We start from the raw sequence: 18,822 nt of genomic DNA, 5'->3' as shown, positions 1-18,822 counted from the left end.
CTGGGCACAGGCCTCCCCTCAATCAACCACAGGGGGTAGAGTGGGGGGGATGGGTTGGATTTGCCCAAACATGGCCCGGCAAATAGTCGAACGCATTAGTCTATATGGTGGAAATTAGGGAGGCTGACAGCCTCCGTGGTCTAGTGGTTAGAGCGTTAGGCTCACGATCTGGAGGTCCGGGTTCGATTCCCGATGGGGACATTGTCGAAATCACTTTGTGAGACTGTCCTTTGGTAAGGACTTTTCAGGCTTGAATCACCTGATTGTCCGAAAAAGTAAGATGATTCCGTGCTTCGGAGGGCACGTTAAGCCGTTGGTCCCGGCTATCAGCCGTAAAAACACCTCCACCAACCCGCAGTGGAGCAGCGTGGTGGAGTATGCTCCATACCCCTCCGGTTGATTGAGGGGAGGCCTGTGCCCAGCAGTGGGACGTATATAGGCAGTTTATGAGAGAGGCATATCACGGAATGCCGGCACATCACGATCTACCCAGGCAGACCTCGATCGACCCACGATATATACTATACACCTCTGCCTACGCTTTTCGGGGACATAGACGTGATGCTATGTTTACATTTTTAATTAGAAAAAGATGACGTAAGTACATTGATAAAATTGTCGCTTGTTTTTTCGTTAACTTCACCTCGCATTGAATCTGAATGAGAGATCTATATGAGTAGTTTAAATTCCTTATCTACGTTACGAGGGTTAGCAGTGATAAGCGATATAATATCAAATATGCAGATAGACATCTCGACGATTATCTTCAGGTATAAAAATTAGAAACTGTTTGGGGGGCTTGCAGATTAATTTGGCCATTTGGGTGGTCTGGTTAAGTGCGGGAGAAAGGTAAGATTGTTACATTTATTATTTAAATTTCTCTTCGTTTTTTACGTCTCGACCTTTAGATTAAGATGTTTTCAAGTGTATTATTATGTCAACTGAGTGACTGGTTATAATACATTTTTTGTTCATAAAAATACAAATTCATAAAAATGACATATCATGAAAATGATAATAATAAAACCGGAATTCTAAGATGAACACGAAAATTAAAAAATAATTAGTCCTCCATTTTAAATATCTAGTATCTGACTTTATTGTAGTATTCTTGAAATTTCTCAACACGATGGCTAATTTCTTTTAAGTTACAGGATAAAGGGATGTTTCGTTACGTGCTCCTTCTGTCGGCCGTGGGGCTAGCAGCAGCGTACACTAACCCTCACTATGCGGCTGGTCGCTCCACCATGGTCCACCTCTTTGAGTGGAAGTGGGACGACATCGCTGACGAGTGCGAGAGGTGGTTGGGACCCAAAGGCTTTGGTGGTATTCAGGTGAGTTTTAATACTTCTAGAGTGAATTCAAGAGACCCGAGGAAATGAGCACTAAGGCTTAGTCATTTTTCGATTCTATATTTATAAATATAGTTTCTATCGTCGGGAACAATTCTGCCAGTGTCAAGATTCTTATTCCTCTTTTGAAATTTAAAAAATCGATTGCCAATACTTTCAAATATCGCGTAAATGAAACGCAATACTATTATAATAGATCAGATACTATTGTAACATCTTATTATACTATATCAATGCAAAATAAATACCAAGTTAAAACCAATATCAAAGCACCGCATTTAAAAGCACACTTGCCGAATGATTGAAAATATGGCCAATACAATATTACTACATTTACGTCCAGAGCTATCGAATTGACGTAAATTTGTAATCGTGTCCATTTATTATTCAACTTGAACCTGTGGACTCAAAAGTTGCCTTTGTGCAGTGGTCACAGAAATGGGTTCTCATGTATTTTAAATATAGTTTTAATTGTGTTTAGTGAAGTTTTGTTCTATTTTGACGTTTAGAATGTAAAGTTTTGGGGAGATTAATGAGTATTGACTCCTGATTTTGGTTAAATTCTTAATTATTCATGTCTCATTTGGATGTTTCATTTGGGTGAAGAGTTGCATAAGAAGTGATATACTTAAATAATAATTTATCTTGGTAAGGCTTCTTCATTTTTCGTCATTATTGTCTAGGCGTTTTTAATTTGATTCCGAATTACTTATATGAATTATAATTTAAGAATACTTACAACCACTTGGTAAACTCATTGTAATTGTAAAATTAATAATCTTGACATTTGTGCAGACCCGACTCAAACAACATAAGTCACTCTACCTATTTAGTTGTCAATTATGAATTTGTTTTGAAGAAATAGAATGAACCTTTAAAATAAATTCATTAAAAATAAAATCAGTATGGGATAATAGGTCCGTCTAAATAAAAATCGTTTTTCTCCAAAGGAACGAATTGAAGGACTGTCAGAATTTTTAATTTTCTAAATTAATGACATATTCGGAAGAATAAAAAGTTTGCGCTATCAAAAATAATGTAAGTAAATAAATATATAAAATTCGTGGAGGCGACGACGCCACATAAGATTTAAAAAGTATTGTTGAAATTATCGAACAACGGGGCAGAATAAATGTTCTCAAGAAATGAGCAGGTATAACAGGAAACCAAATGCTTTTGTCAATAGGTATCCCCGCCTAACGAGAACTTAGTGATTTGGTCCGCAAACCGCCCCTGGTGGGAACGTTACCAGCCAATCTCCTACCGTCTGGTCACCAGATCTGGCAATGAGGCACAGTTCGCTAGCATGGTCCGACGATGCAACAATGCTGGTGTCAGGTTAGTATACCATTAAATCTATGCTACTTGTACAAAATTAATTTTGAAGGTGCAAGGCAATAACCAATCTTAAAGTTTGTTAAAGACTTTAATATCTTAAACTTTTAAAGAAAGCAAACAGGCTAATAGATTGTCTATAAATAGTGAATATACAAGCATGCCACTTTTGATGCAAATAGGTATCGAATACGATAGAAATATATCTTGAATAAAGTTCGCATTTTAATAAGTAAATCTTAAAAAGTAAGAAATATTTTCACCGATTTGAAAACAATATCCAGCCTGTTACTTATTATTGAAGTTCAGTAAAAAGATGATTACCTACCGGCTAACTATTTATTACCCGAGACATGTCTACACGCATAGACGATAAAACTGTGTTTCATAAACCTGCAATTGCAACAGATACGAAGCTCTATCGCTATTGTGTTTTGATTTCATTTGATTAGTTTATCTTTGCATACTTTTTTTACTCATGAAATCATTGAATTTTCCGAACAGGATCTATGTTGATGCCATTATCAACCACATGACTGGTACATGGAGCGAGAATGTCGGTACTGGCGGTAGTACTGCTAATTTCGGCGAATGGAACTATCCTTCTGTTCCCTACGGAAGAAACGACTTCAACTGGCCTCAGTGCGTGATTCAGGGATCTGATTATGGCTGCTGCCCAGAGAGAGTAAGTCATTGAAAACAGTTCAAGATCCTTAAACAAAATTTGACATTTACGTTTTTCTTTAGCGTTGGGATATGTATGCCTGCGTAAAACAACGCCACGAGGAACTCTACTCAATTATATAACGTACCTTCACTACTTCTTTTCAATGGGTTTACAACTTAGCCATTTCTTGAGGCGGGCAGTAATTAATAATTGTATGCCGGGTGCCTCCTATTTAGACATTTTAAAAAGAATAATTTCTTATAATTTCTCGAAAAATAGTACAATCATAGTCTTGGCCGGTAGGAGAGGTAACGCGAACAAAGAACTACTTTCCCATTATATTTCCTTACTTAACAGCCTACCGAATGTAGAACAAGTGATTTTGTTTGCATTGCCTTTCAGCCAAAGTCAGCTTAATTCCGAAAATAAGTTTAGGCATGATCTAAACCTGACATTGCATACTTTAGTATGCGATTATTATAATAAATTTCAGTTCATTGATACGAATTCCTATGTTAGGAATTTTTATTTGACCAAAGGTAGATATTACTATCTATCTAACTTTTACAAAAGACAAATAGCGAAGTCGCTATCCTTTTTTTTTACAATAGAATCAGCCAATTCGTTGGCTTTTAACGCGTCTGCTCCTATTGAGCAGCCTATTTTTATTTCTGACATTTGTAATTTAAATTAAATTTAATGACAACAGAGAAAAACTTTGGCTGTAGTAAGTTAAATGAGGACATATTAAATATAAAATGCAATAAGAAAAATACAAATGTAATCAACCTGGTACACCAAAACATACAAGGAATATTGGGCAAGGAACTTGAAATTGAACTTTTTTTAAACAGTAATTGTGTTGATATTATGTGCGTAACTGAACATTGGCTAAAAAAACATGAGTTCGTTTGCTTCAATAATCACCAGGTTGCCAGCTCGTACAGCAGGGAGACGGCTATCCGTGGCGGTTCATTAATATTAGTACGTAATTGTTTAAAATATAAGGAACGAACGGATATTGTAAGTCTCTCAGTTGAGCGAACTGTTGAGCTAGCCTGTATTGAACTCAGCCGGCTTATTGTATTGAGCGTATACAGACCCCCCGCTTCATCTTATGATCTATTTGAGAAAGTTATTGATGAAGCTTTATGCAAATTATGTAATAAAAGCAAACATGTTATCGTCTGCGGTGATTTTAATATTGATATTCTGGAAAATTGCTCATTAAGTACTACATTCAAATCTTTATTTCTGTGTTATAATCTTGTAAATCTTTTTTCAGAACCAACCCGAATCACGTCACAGTCCGCGAAATGTATCGATAATATTTTTAGTAACTTAGAACCTTGTGATAAATTAATAATTAATACATTAAAGTCAGATCACTGTGGTCAACAAATATCTTTCAACTTATTTGTTGACCGCTCACTGAAAAAGGATGTTACATGCAATCCCATATCAAGTAGTCGTTTAGAACAATTCAAAGATAATATGTCAAACAAATTACCAGATCTTCCTTACTGTGATAACCCAAATTTGTTATATAACTCCCTATTTAATCTAACAAAATCGGAATTTAATAAAGTATTTAAGGCAAAAACAATTAAGAAAGCAGACACACCAATTTTTAGTGACTGGGCGACGGTAGGAATTTATAAGAGTAGAAACAGGTTGTATGAACTTTACGAAGAAAGAACATACAATCATAGCGTAGCTTTTCACGACTATGTAAAACAGTATTCAAAAGTTTTCAAACGTGTTTGCGTTACCGCGAAGGCAATGTTTGTTAGCAGTAAAATTAAAGGTAGCTCAGATATTATTAAAATGACTTGGAAAGTTATTAATAGCGAAACTGGGAAAGTCAAAGCATGCGATCTCGAGTATCAATTACAAATTGACGGTAAACTACTCACAAATGATAAGCAAGTTGCTGAAGCTTTTGAAAAATTCTTTACTGACATTCCATTTTCGACTACCAAGGACTTGAAGTCATCTCCTGCACTCGCTCAATCACTTGTAAGGGAGCACATAGATACGTCCAAAGTAGATAAACTAACATTTACACACGTGAGTCCTAGGGACGTCTTAAGAGCTTTTAAATCTTTAGAAATCAAAAAGACTGCAGATCTTCATGGTCTCTCTGTTAAAGTCATTAACTCCGTGATTGATTGCATAGCTCCCTATCTATCATGTATATTTAATAAATGTGTAGACAATGGTGTGTTTCCAGATTTAATGAAGCACAGTAAAGTCATTCCATTGTTTAAAGCTGGTAGTACTTCTGACCCTACTAATTTTAGACCAATATCTATACTACCCACGCTTAGTAAAATATTTGAAAAAATTTTATTACTGCAATTACTTCAACATTTCAATTTAAACAATTTAATGTCTAATAAACAATTTGGTTTCACAAAGGGTCGCTCAACAACCGATGCTGGTGTTGAGTTAATAAATCATGTTTTTCAGGCTTGAGAGGAGTCCAAAGATGCTATTGGTGTCTTTTGCGACCTTTCCAAAGCCTTCGATTGCGTTTGTCATGATATCTTGATCGCGAAACTTCGTCACTATGGAATAACTGATAATGCCATCGCTCTTTTGGAGTCATACCTTAGTGGCCGCGTTCAGAGGGTTGATGTGCATGGCTCCAGATCGTGTGGATCTAACGTCACTATAGGCGTCCCGCAGGGCTCAATTCTAGGTCCATTTCTATTCCTAGTTTACATAAACGACCTACCTAGTCTTGTAAAACATGAGGTGGTGCTGTTTGCAGATGATACCTCCTTACTTTTTAAAGTAAAGAGACGACAAGATTCCTTTGACGATGTAAACAACGCCATTTCAGAGGTAGTGGATTGGTTTACTGTAAACAACCTGCTACTTAATGAAAATAAAACAAAATATGTTTATTTTACGTTATCGAATGTTAGTAGGCCCCTCGATTCTATTATTGTAAAAAATAAGGAATTGGACCTCACGGATACTGCTGTATTTTTGGGAATTACTTTGGACGCTAAGTTGCAATGGAGTCCTCATATTGATAAGTTGTCCAAAAGGCTCAGCTCAGCAGCATTCGCGGTCAAAAAAATTCGTTTAATAACCGATGTAGAAACCGCGCGATTAGTTTATTTTGCCTACTTCCACAGTCTAATGTCGTACGGCATCTTGCTGTGGGGTCATGCTGCAGATATGAACAGCATTTTTGTTCTGCAAAAGCGAGCCATTCGGGCGATTTACAAATTGGGACCCAAGATGTCACTTAGAAATAAATTTAAAGAAATTAATATTTTAACTTTGGCATCACAATATATCTTTGAAAACTTAATATATGTAAAAAAACATATAGGATTATTTGCAAAAAATAGCGATCGGCACATTGTTAATACCAGGAACAAAAATAAACTTGCTTTACAAGTCAGTCGATTACATAAGATTACTAAATCTTTTAAGGGGCAATGTATACGTTTTTACAATAAGATTCCCATTGACATTCAGAATTTGCCTTTCAACTGTTTTAAGACAGTAGTTAAACAAAAACTTTACAAAAAAGGTTATTATAAAGTTAGTGATTATTTAGAAGATATGAATGCATGGGATTAACTGTCTGAGAACTGATATTAGGCAGCTAAATTACTCAATTGTATACCAATATTTTATGTTTTATGTTTATTTTTATTTTTTTAAAGAACGTCTAGGGCCCTGTGCCGAGGTTTTTCTTGCAGCTTCTTTTCCCCGGCTATACAGGTTGTGAGAAGCTGCAGTAGTTTTAGGCGGATGAGACGTTCGTTATGTAAAATTGACGATTCAAAGTGTAACTATGTTACCTACTGAATAAAGATATTTTTGAATTTGAATTTTGAATTTGAATTTTCTGAAATATAATAAATAAATGTGAAATATTTCGGTTTTAGGTACGCAACTGCGAGTTATCAGGTTTAAAAGACTTGAACCAGGGATCAGAATACGTTCGTGGGATGATTGTCGGCTACATGAACCATCTCATTCAGTTGGGTGTTGCTGGTTTCAGGTATATAAGAATTTTCATTTTGTTGACATTTTGGCAGGTTGTTCTGATATTTTTTGTTAGGTATATGAGTACTTTTAGTTAGATTATATCTAATTTCCTGTTTGTGTCAAAATATGTAGCTGTAAGAGAGACACAATTATATACGGAGCCGCTTTATTACGATCTTACTACGAATATAATTATAATAATAACACGCCTCCAGTTTAGTGATATGATTATATTATGACTAAACTAATCTGGTTAAATACATATAAATTTCCCTTAAGATACAACTGTAAATTTTGATTTTAAGGTTGATATATTTATGGTTTTAGAATTGACGCTGCCAAGCACATGTGGCCCGGTGATTTAAAGATTATCTACGACAGGCTGTCTAACTTGAACACTGACCACGGCTTCTCATCTGGCGCTCGCCCTTACATCTACCAGGAAGTCATTGACCTTGGTGGTGAAGCTATCTCTCGTGACGAATATACTTCTCTTGCTGCTGTCACAGAATTCAAATATGGAATGGAGCTAAGTGGAGCGTTTAGTGGAAGAAATCAGCTAAGATGGCTCGTTAACTGGGGCCCGCAATGGGGTCTTCTTGCTCATGAAGTCTCATTGACTTTCATTGACAACCACGACAATCAAAGAGGTCATGGTGCTGGTGGTGCTATCCTTACGTACAAGGAAGCCAAGAAGTACAAGGGCGCTATTGCTTTCATGTTGGCGCATCCCTATGGTGAACCTCAACTGATGAGCAGCTTTGCATTCACAAACACTGAAGCTGGACCACCAATGGACAGCCAGGGCAATATCATTTCTGCATCTATTAACTCTGTAAGTTTATTATTTAGCAATACAGGCCTCTTCACTTTTTTTCAGTTGAGATTAAGCTTTTCTCATTTAATTTTCCGTTTTATTAGGACAATTCTTGCGGCAACGGTTGGATTTGCGAACACCGCTGGCGCCAGATCGCCTCGATGGTTAACTTCAGAAACGCTGCTGCCGGCCATGGTATCAATGACTGGTGGGACAACTCAAGCAACCAGATTGCGTTCTGTCGAGGTGGTCAGGCCTTTATCGCTTTCAACAACGATAGCTGGGACTTGAACCAGACTCTCCAGGTTAGTATTTTCTACATTTTCTAGATTATTGAGAAGATTAGTATGTGAAGAATCTGGTTATTATTTTTAATAGTCTTGATCCGAGCTGTCCAACTGTGAATTGAATTGTGAATTGCCGTTCTAACGGTTGTTTTCTTATGTCACGTACAGCACAGTATAAAGTTATGTTAGACTCTAAAGCCGATTTTTCTTTCAGACCTGCCTGCCAGCTGGAACCTACTGCGACATTGTCTCCGGTGAAAAACAAGGAAACAGCTGTACTGGCAAGACTATTCAAGTCGGCAATGATGGACGTGCGCACATCAGCGTTGGTGCCAACGACTACGATATGTTCCTTGCCATCCACGTCGGCACTGACGTAAGTTAAGAATTATAAAATAAGTTCCGTGTTTTCATAGTACTCTTAGACGTCACTGACAATTTAACTTTCATATACTTACTGAAATATAAGACCCAAAAGTCTAATTTCGTAATTCTTATTTGCAACATCTTGCTTATAAATGTTTTGTTTTGTTTCAGTCTCGACTGTAAAATGATACGGAAATAATACTTCAGAAGTTCTGAAAAGAAGAAGAGTCAATGCTCTGATTTGAAATTAAATACATTGTGATTTATTATAAATAGCTATCTGTTGTTTTTTTTATGTTTTACGCACTGTATTCTGTTCTGGTCAAAGCTAAAAAATACTTTACGAATCAAAGCGCATGGAAGTGCGCAAGAAAAGTTCTCCAAAAACCTTCGGCACGCACAGCGTGAGGTACTTAATGAATAACGGGTAATCATCAAGACAGGTATTATTTTGAATTTTTAACGTGATAAGTAATTTTCGAGGAAAAGAGAATGGTAGGGCGTACGAAAATAAACTTAGGTAGTCGAGTAGTTAGTTATTCTTCCAAATCCTGGATAGAACTCTTGAACACAAATAGTCGCATGTATAATCCCAACTGTGAAATCCCAACGAAAATGTTATTGTTGGGATTTCACTCCTTTTGTCACTTATAGAGGATTTTAACCAATATACGAAGCGTATGCTATCTACGAACGTCGTGCTGAATACTAAATGTCAAAGAATGGGAGACACAGGAAGCATCCTCCTAGCATATTATGAACCATTTCACAATGTGAAACTATTTCACAATCTATATTCACTCAGTAACGAAATTAAATACTGCTAAAATGAGTAGGTTAAATATACGGTTTCCCGAGTATCCTATCTTAAGAAGAATGCAAGCGGCCCGCACGCAAATCTTCGACTATGCACCCTCTAAACTAGTGATGAAAGAAACTTAGTCTTTCAAGGCCTATTAAAAAGACTAGACTAATTTTTAACGCCTTACGACTAAATTAGTTTTGTAACCCTTTAGTCGTTAGTCATAAGACTACAAATAACGACTAATTTCAGTCGTAGTCTTTAACCTTATAACGTAAAAGGCTTAAAAGACTAAAACGACTAAAAGAACTGAAAGTGCCTTATAGCCTTTAGTAGCGCGAGCGCTAGTCCTTCGTGCATGATGCATGTCGTATTATAATACAAAAATCATTAAACATTTCTGAATATAACTTATGTTTTTTTTTCTATCCATGTGGTTAGTAGGACACAAAAGATGATGCATGAGTCATGTGTAATACTCAAGTGCTAGTCCTTTTAAAAACAACTTCAGTCATTTTAGTCTTTAAGTTTTTTAAAAACAACTATAGTCGTTTAAGTCGTTTAGTCTTTATAATACAACGACTAAGTCTTATTAATAAAAACTCGGACCTTTAGTCTTCATTTTAGAGTCGAGTCCTTTAAGATGAAGGCTAGTATTTTTAATAGGCCTTAAAAGACTTAGTTTCTTTCATCACTACTCTAAACGCCTAAAGGGTATGCGAGCGTGCTTGATTGCGCACCCACTTAACGTCCTGGGCGTGTAAGTCAGCAATTTATCAAAAAAGGCTTATGTTTTTTGATCATGACAATGCACCGTCTAGCAACGACGCTTTGTCAACCAAGCTACGGCGCCACGAACTATCTTTTCACTTTGTTCAATACAATTGCTATACAATATGTTTGTAACTTGACCGCATTATTAAATTTGTCTCTGTTTGGGGGGTGAAAATTCGATATTTTAGAATTTTCTTGTTGTTTCTGTACTAATACTAGCTTTAATCCCTTTCATCTTCCTAAGACATTTGGGAATACCTTATAATTATGATGATTGGTAGTGAGGGAGTCAGTCAGTGAGTGTATATATAAATAACAAATATCCACAATACAATACAAAGTTTATTGCACCAAAATAAAAGAAAATAGTTACAAAGTGACTCAACTAGGTATATGGCAAATGACGGCCTTATCACTTAAAGCGACCACCTAAAGGTTTCAATATAGTTACTCTATAAGCATTAGAGTAACTACTGAGAGCCGTGGTAACCCAGTTGGTAGGGTAGAACCCCTTTATTCCCGTCTGCCACTACCAATTCTACCACCAGTGGGGGCAGATAGAACTTTTTAGTACCGTCTACTCCCATGGTGGCAGAATTGGTGGTAGCAGACGGGAATAAAGGGGTAGAACGCTTGCCTCACACTTTGAGGTTGCAGGCTCGAATCCCAGCACAGGCCTAAACCAATGATTTTCGAATTTGTTTTTGTGTGGATCATAAATGATTTTTACGAGTTCAGCGGTAAAGGACAACATCAAGAGGAAACCCACATTCCCGAGAAATGTATTTCAGATGTTTGTGACCTAACCTATATTGGGCTGGTTTTCCCTTCGCGGGTTGGAAGGTCAGACAGGTAGTCGCTTCAACAACACGACAACACAAACCAACAACACGTCCATTCACTTATAGGTCTACGGAACACTGAATAAGTACTAATCCGGTTTTAACAGGTACAAATAAATAAAATAGGTATAATTATGATTTCTACTTCTTATATTTAGTCCTATCAGGACATGATTCCGCAATAATGAAATAACAATATTTGTACTTACTTTTCTTCCTATCACGATGAATCTGAATGAGCGATCTGTAAGTCGCATTAAGGTGTAACGTTTTTCATACACACGGTCAATACACCTTTTCATTGAGACTTTTCTAGCGAGATGCTTATTTTATTCGTCCCAGATTATTCATTTGTTTACTCATTCATTTTAAAACTGTCATTTTCCTTTTCGGCGAATAAGAATATAACAGGTATAACTTAAAATAAAATTAGGTGTGTACTGGGGGGGTTAAGACGGCCACATAGAAGCAATTCATCTAAAAAAGCAATATGGCTATTTGACATTTATGCATTCCGCACTTACTTTTATGCGCAAATATGTCAAATTGCAATATTGCTTTTTTGATGAATTGCTTCGTTGTGGCCTTTTTAACCCCCCTGGAATTAGCGGCCCCGATTCCTGCAGACGCCGCCTAATTTTATTTTAAGTTATATCCGTCATTTTCATATCCGTCGAAAAGGAAAGGGACGGATGATTCACAGCTCTTAATTTTAGAAAGAATGAGTAAATGAATGAATAACCCGGGCGTATCAAAAAGGTATGTGGCTGGTATGCAATCCGTTTGACGTGCTGTCTACTTACCTGTGTCGGGTTATTGAATGATGTAAAATTTTTAGATGGTTGTTTTAGATTTGTCCTTAAAATTGACGTGTGTACCATAAATTTTATGCTTGTCGATTATCCGTCCTTTTCCTTTTCGGCGGATAAGAAAATGACAGGTATAATTTAAAATAAAATTAGATGGTATTTACAGGAATTAGCACCTTTATCTACTTAAAATACCTAGAAGCCATATTTTAGGTCTAATAACTCGATAGATAATAGTACCCAATATTATTAATTTATTTTTGTTCTTGTTCTATGTAAAAATAAATCTTATTAATTAAGTTTTCATCATGAACAACATGTTCATGTTTTAGTCACAATACCGTAACCTTATAAATGTAAAATGTTTAAATATATGTGATGTGGTTGTACTTTATAAATAACTAAAAATAAATAAACAGGTGGATCGATGCGCCTTGAAATATTTTTGAGATGTTATCTCCGCCTTGGAATGAAGAGACATTGTTTATCTGAAATAAAAAAAGGTGATTATTTTCAGGTTTTCTTAAAAAGATTGATTTTAATGAGAAACGATGTGCCTTAAAATATTTTTGAATTGTTATCTTCGTTAGTGTGATAGATAACAAAAGATAGTTAGTTTATCTGGACACAACAAGTGATTGTCTTAGGTATATAAATCAGATATTAGCAGGAGGGCTTTATCAGATTATTTTTTTAATTAGTCTATTTGGGTGGTCTTGCTAAAAGGTAAGAACATTCATAATAATTTATTTTAATTTATTACTTACTCGATCCTCCTCGATCGATTCTGAGGTGAGTGTGTGTATGTGGTTTGTGTTTTGGGTTTTGTTTTACTTAGAGTTTTTTTTTAATGTTCTAATGCATTGATCAAATGGCGTCGTTCCAATATCATTCCTAATTCTATGCCAATAATAATGAATGCGTGCGAATGCGCTGCTCGCGTCCCTTGCTGGCGCAAGGCAACCACAACCATACCAAACGCGTCTCTTCAGTAACCATATTTTTAATGCCAAAAATTGTACTTTCTTCAATGTATGTTAATTTATTATTTCGTGCACGATGGACAATTTGTAATACTACAAGGATCGTCATTGCCTATTCTTATACATCATTAATCACTTCCATAGGACTAAAGGATGTTTCGTTACATCCTCCTTCTGTCAGCCGTGGGGCTAGCAGCAGCGTACACCAACCCCCACTATGCGGCCGGTCGCTCCACCATGGTCCACCTCTTTGAGTGGAAGTGGGACGACATCGCTGCTGAGTGCGAAAGGTGGTTGGGGCCCAGAGGTTTCGGTGGTATTCAGGTGAGTTAAAAATTCAAAAGATGATACTTTTATTAAAAACGATTCAATGTAGGATTATCAGACAACATTTGTAGAAATTCTAGATTCTATATTAGTTTTATATTAATTACCTACCTAGGTATTCACTTCACTAAAATGTTATGTCTGAGGAAAATAAGTGCCATATAAGTTGAACTGAATTGAATATTTTAAGGTTAATTCTGAGGCCTTAGATTACGTCATAGTACAGATAGATCTTCTGTAATTCCACTTTGTTGTCATTTATTTGTGAAATAAACACATTTCTGTACAGATTTCCCCACCTAATGAGAACTTGGTGATTTGGTCCGCTAACCGCCCCTGGTGGGAACGTTACCAGCCAATCTCCTATCGCCTGGTCACCAGATCTGGCAATGAGGCACAGTTCGCTAGCATGGTCCGACGATGCAACAATGCCGGTGTCAGGTTAGTACACTTATAAGTAGTACAAAATTAAGGTTACGTCACAAATACATTTTAGAATGGTCTGGCAAGGTAAAATTTACGAAACGGATACGAAATCCCAATCAATTATTTGTTTTAATCCTAAATGCAAACAAAATAGCATGTAATCAGCGATAATGTACATATAATAAAGTATTCTTGAACGATAAGATACGGCCCCCAATCATGTCTTAAAAATCGTAAAAAGTGAAATTAAATAAGTACAATTAAGTATGGACTTTTACGTTCATTTTTTTTAACCATTCTCGTTTAATATTTTTCTCTTTTTTCTGAACAGCCATCAGACCACAGACTATAAAATTATGTTTAGTATTTAAGATTTAAATTTCCATTACCAACAGATACGAAACAAATCCATCCACAAAACATTTTGTTTTGATTTCATTTGATTAGTTTATACTTTATTATGTGTATATCTTTGCCTACTTATTATACTCATGAAATCTTTGAATTTTCTTAACAGGATCTATGTTGATGCCATCATCAACCACATGACTGGTACATGGAACGAGAATGTCGGTACTGGCGGTAGTACTGCTAACTTCGGCCAATGGCACTATCCTGCTGTTCCCTACGGAAGGAACGACTTCAACTCGCCTATTTGCGTGATCCAAGGATCTGATTATGGCTGCTGTCCAGAAAGAGTAAGTAGTAATTAGAATCGGTTAGCTTGACCGAAATATGTAGGTACATACAAGATCTATAAATAAAGATTAATGCGTATTCTATGTTTAAACATTTTAGGTACGTAACTGCGAGTTATCAGGTTTGAAGGACTTGAACCAGGGAACAGAATATGTACGTGGCATGATCGTCGGTTTCATGAACCGTCTCATCGACTTCGGTGTTGCTGGATTCAGGTACTTAATTCTTTTGAATCAGATCACTTTTTTCTAAGAGACAATATATAAGATTAGACCTTATATCTTCAGCTCGTTCGAAGATAATGTACAATTCTTTTGAATTTCGATTTTAATGTTGATATATTTATGGTTTTAGAATTGACGCTGCCAAACACATGTGGCCCGGAGACCTAAGGATTATCTACGACAGGCTGCACAACTTGAACACTGATCACGGCTTCCCATCTGGCGCTCGCCCTTACATCTACCAGGAAGTCATTGATCTTGGTGGGGAGGCCATCACTCGTGATGAATACACTTCTCTTGCTGCCGTCACTGAGTTCAAATTCGGAATGCATCTGAGCAGAGTGTTCAGTGGTGGAGATCAACTTAGGTGGCTCGTTAACTGGGGCCCGCAATGGGGTCTTCTTGCTCATGAAGTCTCACTGACTTTCATTGACAACCATGACAACCAAAGAGGCCATGGTGCTGGTGGTGCTATCCTTACATACAAGCAAGCTAGGAATTACAAGGCCGCTATTGCCTTCATGTTGGCCCATCCCTACGGTGAACCTCAACTGATGAGCAGTTTTGCATTCACAAACACTGAAGCTGGACCCCCAATGGACAACCAGGGAAATATCATATCTCCTTCTATCAATTCTGTAAGTTAAATTTTGAAATTAAGTTGTGTTCACTCGCGATCCAAAACAATTTTTAATCGTGAAATCTTCTATATTCTTAGGACAATACTTGCGGAAACGGTTGGATTTGCGAGCACCGCTGGCGACAGATCGCGTTTATGGTGAACTTCAGGAATGTCGCCGCTGGTCATGGCATCAACGATTGGTGGGACAACTCGAGTAACCAGATTGCTTTTTGCCGAGGTGGTCAAGCCTTCATTGCTTTCAACAGAGACAGTTGGGACCTAAACCAGACTCTTCAGGTTAGTATTTGATTCACATTGTTAAACATTGGGAAGGTTAGTGTGCGATATTTATAGGTAGCTTAAGCTTAGGCTTAAATTTATCTTTTTGCTCTTTATACTTGCATAATCTTGGTCAACTTCAAGTAGTTTCAACTCCCTCTTTCTAATGAACAACACTTAATATAGTCTTAACGATACGGTCACCGTTTTAGAGAATAACACTTCTACAGCACGCTGCGTTTTATATCTTATGCTAGACTCTATAACTAATGTTTCTTTCAGACTTGCTTGCCAGCCGGCAGATACTGCGACATCGTCTCCGGTGAGAAGCGAGGAGATAGTTGTACTGGTAAAACTGTTACTGTCGGTAATGATGGTCGTGCTCACATCAGCATTGGTGCCAACGACTACGACATGTTCCTTGCTATCCACCGCGGTACAGACGTAAGTTGAAAATATTTCAAAGTGCTCCTAAAATTTAAATTTCATTCTTAATTCCAAAAGTGGTGCTGTACTCATATATGTACCCTGTACATGAAATATTGTTTGCCATTAACTATAACTAACTGGGTATGTTTTGTTTATTTTAGTTAGGATTTTATTGAACACCAGAAATATAATTTGCTTATTATGCTACTTTTGTAAGTAGATAAAAAATACTCGGGTCAAGGCCATATTTTTTTTTTTCGTTTAGTGTTAAAAATTTAGAATTACTTTCGAGAGTTCCTAAGTTTCGTACTAATGAAATATTCGTATTTCGAACAAAGATGTTAATGAATGTTTTGTTTTGTTTCAGTCTCGGCTGTGAATGAATGAGATGATGGAAACGTTTCACTACAGAAGTTCTGGACTGATGAAGACTTCGTACCCTGATCTGAGAATTGTAAATTAAAGCAAAATTAAAACATTTTCGATTTATTTGATATACTGTTTATTTTATTACTTTAAATGACAAATTTCTCTCTTGTATTAAATTCGATCCCGAAAGGTGGTTGAGGCCCAGAGATTTGATGGTATTCAGGTGAGTTATAAATTCAAAAACGCCTTGCAAAATAATACAAGGAAATAACAATCATAAATAGTAATTAAAACACATAATAAGGGCTTCTTACCGCGTTTAAAGTAGGGGTTTGAGACTCCCGATATTTCGACACTGTTGCAAGTGCCATGATCACGGGATGACTGATGAGATTGGAGTGGAGTAGGATATCCCTACTTTAAACGCGGTAAGAACCCGTATTATGTGTTTTAATAATGAAAATAACCGCGTAAACTTAAAACAATGTATAATCATAAATAGGACAGAAGAAGTACCTACCTATATTAGGCGACGTGCTAAAATGCAATTTCTTCCAGACTACCTTAAAATAAAATAAACTTTTAAGGTAAGTTCAAGAGTCTCAAGGTTTTCATAACCGTGAATAAATTCCGAAGCTCTATTAACTTAAGGTTAAGAAAGCCATAAATTATGATTCTCATAGAACAACTACACTTTTTGTGAACCAACTACATGTCCACAGTTTTCCCCACCTAATGAGAACTTGGTGATTTGGTCCGCTAACCGCCCCTGGTGGGAACGTTGTCAGCCCATCTACCGTCTGGTCACCAGATCTGGCAATGAGGCACAGTTCGCTAGCATGGTCCGACGATGCAACAATGCCGGTGTCAGGTTAGTATTATGTGGATAATGTTACGATACAAATACACTTTAATGACCTTGAAACAGGCTGAAATTTGTACGAATTCCCAATTAATATTTAATCTCAAATTCTTAAATGCAAACTTTATTAGCCAACGATAGCAGCATGTAATCAGCGATTACGTATGATTAAAAGGTCCCTTAACGACAAGATTTAAGTCTTTAAAATTCGAAGGCAATCAATTAATCAAAATAATAAAAAAAACCAGGGCTTATCTTATCTCTCGATCAATCAACTCTGTAAGTTTTTTGAAATTAAGCTGTGTTCAATCGCAGTCAACTTCATTTTTCTGATCATGTAATCTTTTACATCAGGATGATACTTGCGGCAACGGTTGGATTTGCGAGCATCGCTGGCGCCAGATCGCCTCGATGGTGAATTTCAGGTAGCCGCTGGTCATGGTATCAATGATTGGTGGGAAAACTCGAGCAACCAAATCGCTTACTGCCGAGGTGGTCAGGCCTTCATCGCTTTCAACAGAGACAGTTGGGACCTAAACCAGACTCTGCAGGTTGGTATTTAATTCAAATTGGAGAACTTTTACAAGGTTGGCTTGCATTGATTAATTATTTACCGAGATACGTAGTAAAGCTTTTTATCCTATTTATCTTACTCTTTAGAATCTCCCTGCTTTTAACTAGCTCTAGCTAGAGATTTCGTACAAGTTTCGTACTAATGAAATATTCGTATTTCGAACAAAGATGTTAATGAATGTTTTGTTTTGTTTCAGTCTCGGCTGTGAATTAATGAGATGATGGAAACGTTTCACTACAGAAGTTCTGGACAGATGAAGACTTCGTACTTCGTAAAAAAATATTAAAAGCAATTTAATAAATTTTCGATATTTACACTGAATGAAAAGAAAAACAGTCTTCTTCTATTTAATTGGATTTGTCGAAACCTTTTTAATTTTAAAAAAAGACATTCCGCTACGAGTACGGTTCAGCTTCCTAGCCAAAAACTTCTTTACTTCTCGCTTAAAACTCTTCCCACCTATTACCGCTTAAAAAGAAGAAAAAGTTCAGTCGACCCTACCCTATAATAGTACTACTCTTTCATTGGCGTATGTATCTTTGCAACTTTTGCAAGAACTTCAAACCTCTTTTAAAAGTGTTTTAAATGTAATTCATCTAATATCCAATTAATAGTGCACCGGCAGCTTACCAGATTATTCGGGAAACAACAAATACGAAATAAATTGTATAAGTAAGTAACTTTCAGTATCTATTATGTCATATTCTATTTCGCCGATTTTCGAACACTAAACCATAGTTTCAACACATTTGTCTCATAAATCGATATTGTTAATCTTCTTTCATTTTACTTAGTTCTTCTTCATCAGCTTCTATGCTGAACTGGGAACAGCTGCGTGTCTTCTCGGCATGTCATAAATTCGGGATTCTGTCCTTTCTAACGCAATAGATATTTTTTATGAGCGATAAGCTGACTCTTGTTAGCATAAGGTTAATCATTATCAATCTTAGAACTTCGTAT

At 36.5% G+C, this 18,822-nt stretch overlaps 2 protein-coding genes across 5 annotated transcripts; both read left to right on the top strand.

Moving 5' to 3' along the window:
* The first annotated feature begins 659 nt into the window (after positions 1–659).
* On the top strand, positions 660–9,061 carry LOC126371905 (alpha-amylase 1-like). 2 transcript variants are annotated; one of them, XM_050017341.1, is made up of 9 exons: positions 660–849; positions 1,155–1,334; positions 2,539–2,690; positions 3,192–3,372; positions 7,269–7,384; positions 7,699–8,206; positions 8,293–8,493; positions 8,690–8,851; positions 9,013–9,061. In XM_050017341.1, the coding sequence occupies exons 2-9, from the start codon at positions 1,164–1,166 to the stop codon at positions 9,022–9,024; spliced, it is 1,503 nt and encodes a 500-aa protein (XP_049873298.1). In that variant the 5' UTR covers positions 660–849; positions 1,155–1,163; the 3' UTR covers positions 9,025–9,061. The 2 variants fall into 2 exon arrangements, with proteins under 2 accessions (XP_049873298.1, XP_049873299.1); XM_050017342.1 differs by having other exon boundaries at positions 830–849; positions 1,149–1,334.
* Positions 9,062–12,696: 3,635 nt separating this feature from the next.
* LOC126371904 (alpha-amylase 1-like) lies at positions 12,697–18,130 on the top strand. Of its 3 annotated transcripts, none has more exons than XM_050017338.1 (9): positions 12,697–12,794; positions 13,196–13,375; positions 13,668–13,819; positions 14,322–14,502; positions 14,603–14,718; positions 14,858–15,365; positions 15,446–15,646; positions 15,911–16,072; positions 16,425–16,551. In XM_050017338.1, exons 2-9 carry the CDS (start codon positions 13,205–13,207, stop codon positions 16,434–16,436), a joined length of 1,503 nt encoding a protein of 500 aa, XP_049873295.1. In that variant the 5' UTR covers positions 12,697–12,794; positions 13,196–13,204; the 3' UTR covers positions 16,437–16,551. The 3 variants fall into 3 exon arrangements, with proteins under 3 accessions (XP_049873295.1, XP_049873296.1, XP_049873294.1); XM_050017339.1 differs by lacking the exons at positions 12,697–12,794; positions 16,425–16,551 and adding exons at positions 12,818–12,860; positions 18,059–18,130; XM_050017337.1 differs by lacking the exon at positions 12,697–12,794 and adding an exon at positions 12,840–12,860.
* The last annotated feature ends 692 nt before the right edge of the window (positions 18,131–18,822 follow it).

The sequence above is a fragment of the Pectinophora gossypiella genome, chromosome 13, assembly GCF_024362695.1.
Source record: "Pectinophora gossypiella chromosome 13, ilPecGoss1.1, whole genome shotgun sequence".
In the NCBI taxonomy this organism is placed as follows: Eukaryota; Metazoa; Arthropoda; class Insecta; order Lepidoptera; family Gelechiidae; genus Pectinophora; species Pectinophora gossypiella.
Note: the sequence above shows the minus strand (reverse complement) of the source record. Positions and strands in the feature narration are given on the sequence as shown.